Source organism: Neomonachus schauinslandi, chromosome 9 (assembly GCF_002201575.2).
Source record: "Neomonachus schauinslandi chromosome 9, ASM220157v2, whole genome shotgun sequence".
Lineage (NCBI taxonomy): Eukaryota > Metazoa > Chordata > Mammalia > Carnivora > Phocidae > Neomonachus > Neomonachus schauinslandi.
The window spans coordinates 50,605-57,624 of record NC_058411.1 but is presented as its reverse complement, the minus strand read 5'-3'; the positions used below and the strand labels follow the sequence as shown (position 1 = coordinate 57,624).

At 46.9% G+C, this 7,020-nt stretch overlaps 1 protein-coding gene across 1 annotated transcript; it reads right to left on the bottom strand.

Moving 5' to 3' along the window:
• Positions 1-4,396: 4,396 nt before the first annotated feature.
• On the bottom strand, positions 4,397-6,634 carry LOC110579912 (disintegrin and metalloproteinase domain-containing protein 21-like). Its single transcript, XM_021689545.1, has one exon. The coding sequence runs from the start codon at positions 6,632-6,634 to the stop codon at positions 4,397-4,399; it is 2,238 nt and encodes a 745-aa protein (XP_021545220.1).
• Between the last annotated feature and the right edge of the window lie 386 nt (positions 6,635-7,020).

Sequence of the window (7,020 nt, the reverse complement as noted above, 5' to 3'; positions counted from 1 at the left end):
TCTTTTACTTCTCCAGAAAGGGTTTCTCTAATAACTTCCATATTTTTTTCAAGCCCAGCTAGTATCTTTAAAGTGATGATTCTGAACTCTAGATCTGACATTGTACTAATGTCCGTATTGAGTAGGTCCCTGGCAGTCGGTACTACCTCTTGTTCTTTTTGTTGAGGTGATTTTTTCCGTCTTGTCATTTTGTGCAGAGGAGAATAGATTAATGAGAGAACAAAATGCTAGCAGAGTAACAACGTCCCCAGAAAATATACACTAAACAAATCAGAAAAGACCTGAAGCAGTGGGAAAAGAAAGGGAAAGAGAGAAAAAAGAAAAAGAAAAAAAAGAAAAAGATAAAGATAAAAACAAACAAAAACAGAACAAAACAAAACAACAACAACAGAAAAACCAGAATGTGATCAAATATGATCAGGCTGGTATATAGATCAGTGCCACACACTAGATTTGGGGTGTATTTTGGTCTTTTAGAAGAAAGTGCCTCCCAAAATTTTAAAGAAAGAAAAATTTATATATGTACCAAAATAAGGGTTGATATGATGAAGGGATGGAATATGACTGCAAAGATGGAAATTATAAAAAATTTTATGAAAGGAATTGATAAGAAGTTGTTTGAAAAAAGAAAGAAGCGGATTTAAAAAAAGAAAAAAGAAAAAAAAAGGGAGAGAATGTGATCAGGCAGGGAAGTAGAAAAAAAACATATACTAGAGATTTAGGGTATATTTTGATCTGTTAGAAGAAACTATCTCAAAATTTTTAAGAGGGAACAACTTATATATATATATGCCAAAAATATGGGTAACTACTATGAAGGGATAGAATATGACTCTAAAAATGAAAAATAAAAATGTTTTTTTAAAAAAGGGATTGATAAGATGTTGGTTGAAAAAGAGAAAAAGAAAAATTCAAAAAGAAAAGAAAAAAAGGCAGTTAAAAAACAATTTAAGTTTGAAAGACTAAAGAATCGTGGTAAAAAAGCCATGAATTCTATGTGTAGTATTCCTCTAGCGCTGGAGTTCTGCCATTCTCATTGATCGGTAAACTTGGTCTTGGCTGGCTGTTCTTGCTGATCTTCTGGGGGAGGGGCCTGTTGCCATGGTTTCCAAAGGTCTCTGCCGGAGGCGGAATTTCCCCACCCTTGCCCAGTCCCGGCTAAGTAATCTGCTCGGGTTGCTCTCCAGAGCTTTTGTTCCCTGTGAGCTTTCCGTAGAGCTTTGGAGGTGGAGAGTGAAAATGGCAGCCTCCCAATCTCTGCCCTAGAGGAACCAAGAACTCGGGGCCCCGCTCCTCATTGAGCCCCCAGAGAAAAGCAGTCACTCCCATCTCCCCGGTCTCCGGCCGCACTCCGTGCTCACCCGGCCCGTGACCGTGCATTTCTATCTCTGGCACCCGACCCCAGTGGAGTCTCCAAACCCAGCAGATCCCTGTGGTGCACTCCCGTGCTGCTCCTCCAAGGGGAGGAAGGTGAGTCTCCCCGGATCTGCCACTTGTTGGGTCCCTGCTGGAGGAGCAGTGGCCCGACTCTGCCGCGGATCACGGTTTATGTCAACCCCGAGCTGAGAGCCCGCGCCTGGGCTCTGCCTCTGCTGCCGGCTTCCCTGCTCCATTACCTGGGAGCTCTGCCACACTCAGGCACCCCCAGTCTTTCTGTGACCCTGAGGGTCCTGAGACCACACTGGTCTCAGTGAGGGTTCCACCCCCCGCTTAGCCACCGGAGTGACATCCCTCAGTGGAGCAGAGTTTTAAAAGTTCCTATTTTGTGCTTTGCGGCTCTATCACTTGCCAGAAGCGGCTGATGGAGGCCCCTCCCCCGCCGTCTATCCTCCCGAATATCGCCTCTGATTCACTTCTCTGCACGTCCTACCTTCCAGAAAGTGGTCGCTTTTCTGTTCAGAGAGTTGTTGCTATTTTTTTCTTTGATCTCCTGTTGAGTTTGTAGGTGTTCAGATTGGTTTGATCCCTATCCAGCTGAATTCCTGAGAGGAGATGAAATCCAGGTCTCCTACTCCTCCGCCATCTTGCTCCGCCCCCCAGTTCACCTCTCCTTTTTATCTGGTCTGCATCTCCTGCACTGGTGGCTTGGTGTGCTTGGAATTGACTTTGGGAGCAGCGACAAGTGTGGAGGCTCCTCCAAGATGTTCCTAAGAAAACAGACCTGTAGTACTTCAGGGTTCTCAGTGAAGGTTGAATTTGGGGGATTTTGCCCACCCCAGGCAGTGGGCACATGACAGGTGCTGTAAGCAAGAGTGTACAGGCATTTCCAAAGACTCACAAGAGTGAATCAATGTCCTTGTCTCTCTCCTTGAGGACAAATAATTCCAGGAAACCTTGCATTTCTGTGATGGTGTAGTTACCTATTTCTGTGTCTCAACCATGCTGGTCCTTGGACTTGTTGATACAGTATATGGTGACAGGGAACACCTGGGATGGATGGTGTCTCTTCCTCAACTCATGTGTGGTGTCTTTCTGCACTGAGGTGTTCTTCTCAACCCCTGAGAGGTTGGGGATGATTGGTGACAGTACCAAGGATTGCATCCACAGGGGATGCATGCCTTGGCCATGTTCTCCACCCAGGCTGCCATGATGCTCCTGATAGAGTTGCCACTGTCATGTGCTAGGCTGTTGTTCTAAGCTATACACCTGATTCCCAGCTGCCAAACAGTGTGTCCAGCAGCTGGTCTCCCTTTTGGCACTAACTTAGGGACACTGTCCTTGGTTCCTAGGACTAAATAGGCTCCACCTGAGGTCCCTTCCTGGGGAAAGAGGCAGAGCCCTACTGTCCACATTAGCTCCCCTGTTGTCAACCCTGGACAGTCCCATATGATTATAGCCCATCTCAACCAGACCCGACACCTAGCTCGGTCTTGTGTAGAGACAAATAGGAAGTACACAGATCTGGGGCCCCCCAGACTGGTTCCTACTGGTTGGTCTTGGCCAAGAGTCTGACCTTTCTCAGCATTGGCAATTTAGGGTGGGTCTTCCTGGCACCACCTGGCATCAGCCCAAGCAAAGCTACAGACCATCACCAAGCAGCAGCTCCTTCCCAGAGAGTCTTAAGGGTCTTGGTGAGGAAGTGAGTGAGCCATTCTCAGCTCCAAGACATTATCGGGGGCCTTGGCTGTGTTATCAAATACATCCTTGTGGACAATTGTGTTGAGGACCCACAGCTGCTGTACTGAATTAAGAACATGCAGACTGTATCCTACTGAAGGAATAGGTATAACTTGCCCACACTGTGTTAACAGGTGGCTTCCTCGGCATCTGAGCTTCCACTCTAGGGACGTGAGACCCACATGGCCATTCTGACTGAAGGTGGGGTTTCAGTACACCCCGCAATGGAAGTGGAGTCTCAGGTTTTTTGATGAACAGATCCCAGAAGCAAGGGGGCACAATGACCTAGGGAAGGGCTGGACTCCATCCAAGGTCCCCAGGGTGCAGGAGATAGAGAATAGGGTAGCAAGCACCTAATTACATAGGCGGCGGATAGGGCTGAGGTCCATAATGCTTCACAGGCTCACCACTGCCTGGTTATTTGAAAAGGTGCCTGGGAGAACCAGAGTGGGAATCCCAGGCAGGCACTTATCTAAGGGTGATGGGAGGTGAGTGTGCATGGGACTCTGTGTCCCATGCCCAGGCAACAGCTCAGAACAACAAGTTGATTTTCTCACCACACCTGCATAGCAACTGTCACTCCTCAGCACCCTGAAATGCAGAGTAAAATGACAGGTAGGGATGAAACTTCCTAGGGCTCCAAATGAATGTCAGAATCATCAATGGTCTCTTCTTCCAAACTTTATGATTGATTTCATGGGATGCAACATTCAGGATCAAGGTCTCAGTTTCCCATATTCAGAATCATGCTCTCTAGCGTGGCGAAGCTTGCACTAGGTGGGATCACACCCCAGTCACCCTCCCCTACTGCCCACAGCCACCCCAGTGTGGAATAGGCAGCATGGGTGGGGAGTAGCCCTCCATTGTCCTGAACCCTCTTTGGGACTGGAGAATGAGAGATTACCTGGACAATGAGAAAAACCTCAGTGTTCACGAGCACTCTTTTGGAGAAATGTCAAGAATTTGCCCCTACAGGATCCTGTGGCAACTCCCCTTAATTCTGCACCCAGGCACCTCAGCCCAATCCCAGATGCTGACTCAGGTACTCTGGACAGTGTCTTGGGCTCAATGTGGGCTCTTACAGTCTTACAAAAATATATAAAGGCCAGCACGTGTGCTTTTCATAATTTATTTCAGAGGTCTGGTCAGTGACCTATCACAGACTTAGTGTGTCAGGTGATATGTGTGGGGCCACTGTGTCTTCTGCAGACCCATGGAAACGTGGATGTCAGCTTTGCCACCTCCTTACTGTAGTTTCACTCATAGTCTTGTGAATTGCCTATTTTTGGTTATGGGTCTGGACACTGATTTCAGGATAAGCTTCACCAAAATTCTCTTCCTTAACTCTAACTGTCTTTATAGTTCTTACATTTGTGGCAACGCCAAAGAGGAATGCAGCTATTAAGGCATAAATGCGAGCAAAAACCACTCTCAGATATATCACAGATTCATCACTTTGCCTGACTGACCGCATTCTACTTGGAGGGGGTCCACTGTCTATGCTCCCACCAGCACCTCTATCAATGCATAGTGGAGGTTCCCAACCTACGTGGCAATGACAGTTCCTATTATTGTTGCAAATCCCCCTGTGACTGCATTTCTTAGGTAAACAGTCATAATTCAGCTGAGCCACAGTGCCATTGCAGTAGGTATTGCTACAGAACTTTCCAGGAGCACAGGGTGTACCAGGTCTCACATGACCAACATCATTTGCTCCTGTGGAGCGATGTGAGTCCAGCCCAAAACACAAAAACCCTGAGATGAGAGACTGATGGAATCCCACATGCTCTTGCAACCGGGGGAGATGTGTGACATTACCACATTGCAGCCTTCCACACTGCACGTCTTCTGGGGCACAGGCAATACTCTTCATTTTCACAGCATTTCTTCTACAGTGTCCATATCTACTTGCTCTAATATTTATGGTATAGCAGACATCTGCACCTTTCACAGCATTTTTACCAAAGATTTCTTGGCAGTGCACAGTGCGGTCAGTGCAATTTCCATGATAGCAGTAGCCCTCTTCAGTGCACGGGGTTCCATCTTGCATATAGAAATCATCAGGGCATGCCAAGGACTCCCCACGGCAGTACTCCGGAAGATCACATATAGTTTGGATTGGCCTGCACAGTGTCCCAGCAGGGGAATAAGTGCAGTTTGTACAGCATCTGCCTATATTACATTTACTGCCAGGGGTGAAGATACAATCACTGGTACAGCAGGGGTTGCTGTAACACTGCTTGAAGGAGCCACAGTCACACTCCTCACCTTGATCTACTATGTAGTTTCCACAACGATCATGGGTTAGGCTTTTATTTGAATACACAATGTTGGTTGTGTACATGCACTCGAGTCTCTGACCAACCACTATGTGCTGCATATGCTTAAAGGAACAGTTACTGAAGGAATCTGTCAGACCAGGTGATCTGTTCATAATGCAAGTGGACCTTCTCTGGCAAAAACAGTATAAATCATCATAGTATAAACCAAAATTTCTTCCCACTTTTTGTGTTGCTGTGATAGACAAAAATAAATACTGTCTGCCTAGGTAACCAACCATGATGAGGTTTTTATTTCTGCATACACCATGTAAGACGGGTTCATAAACAGAATCCTGTGGCCCTTCTTTAATCATGATTATAGATGAATGTGGTTGAAGATGTGGAAACACATTACGCTCATAATGTCGTGTGTATGGATTCTGTGTCACGTGGTAATTGCCCATGGAAGCTGGATCTCTCTGATTATAAATGATCATGGATGAAATATAATAACCTACATCAATAGCTTGAAAGAATGAGTCAATTAAACTACATATCCTTACCAGGAATTGGGCACATTTTGACACGTTGTTGAACACAGTATACATTGACCTGGAACTTAGGGCAAGTGCTTTCACATTTCCATGATGGGATGAATACATCTTACTAGAGATCCTGGGGACAACACTGGCATTTGCTTGAGAGAATAGGAGGTCCCTAACCTCCTTATGTCCCAATTTATACGTAGGTCCCGTTGCATTGGTGTCTGCCACTATCTGAGAAACAATGTGTTCAAACCTTCGGGAATTGCTGAGGGGTTTGATTTCATAGGCAAGGTCATCCAACTTCATGATACCTTCAAGACCCCCATAGCACGTGTCCACGGTGACCATGGAAAGAGGAATCTCCTCCAGGTAGCCGAGGTAGTAACAGTCTGGAGGGATGAAGGGGTAGTCCATCTGCAAGGCTCCTTGGTCATCCTGAGTCATCATCAGCAGATGTCTGGACCAAAACAGTTTCTTGCGCCGCATATGGATAACGTGTCTCTTACCCCCAAAATGAAGGCTGTAGGACAGCCAGCCTGGCAGCTGAAAGCCTTTGCCATGGTGCAACTCCTTCCTGGGAATGACCACCTCAGAGGAGATGTAGCGCCATGAGGGACGGCCTTGAGAACCCTGGACAGGAGCCAGCCTTGCCCAGAGTGCAAGCAGCAAAAGGAGTGCCCTCATGGTGACCTGGCCCTTTGCCAGCCTCATGCCCCTGCTCAAGGACACCTGCCGCAAGAATGGATAAAGGGAGGATCCTGAGTGAGGGCCAGGTCTAGAGCATCTGACAGAACAGAGGGCTGCCTCAGACTGCCAGCACCCTACACCTGGGGGCCACCTGTGGGGATTATGTCACAGTCACAGGGTGTGGCAGTGGGTGACCTGCACATCAGTTCAGCTGGGGTGGATGTGGGATAGGTGGGTGGGCCATGTGCATGAGTGCTCACATGGACATGGGAAGGGAGTTCAACCCAGAGGTATCCTCGTATTCAACACATTCAATCTTTTCTCCAATTACTTTAATATGTGATATACAGTTATAATACAATTAACTCCTTTACCAATTCCATCTCCCATGGTACTGCTGGGTCACTTTC

Bases quoted from the DNA above. Each gene is read 5' to 3' on its own strand.
- LOC110579912 (XM_021689545.1), bottom strand. From the start codon at position 6,634: ATGAGGCTGGCAAAGGGCCAGGTCACCATGAGGGCACTCCTTTTGCTG.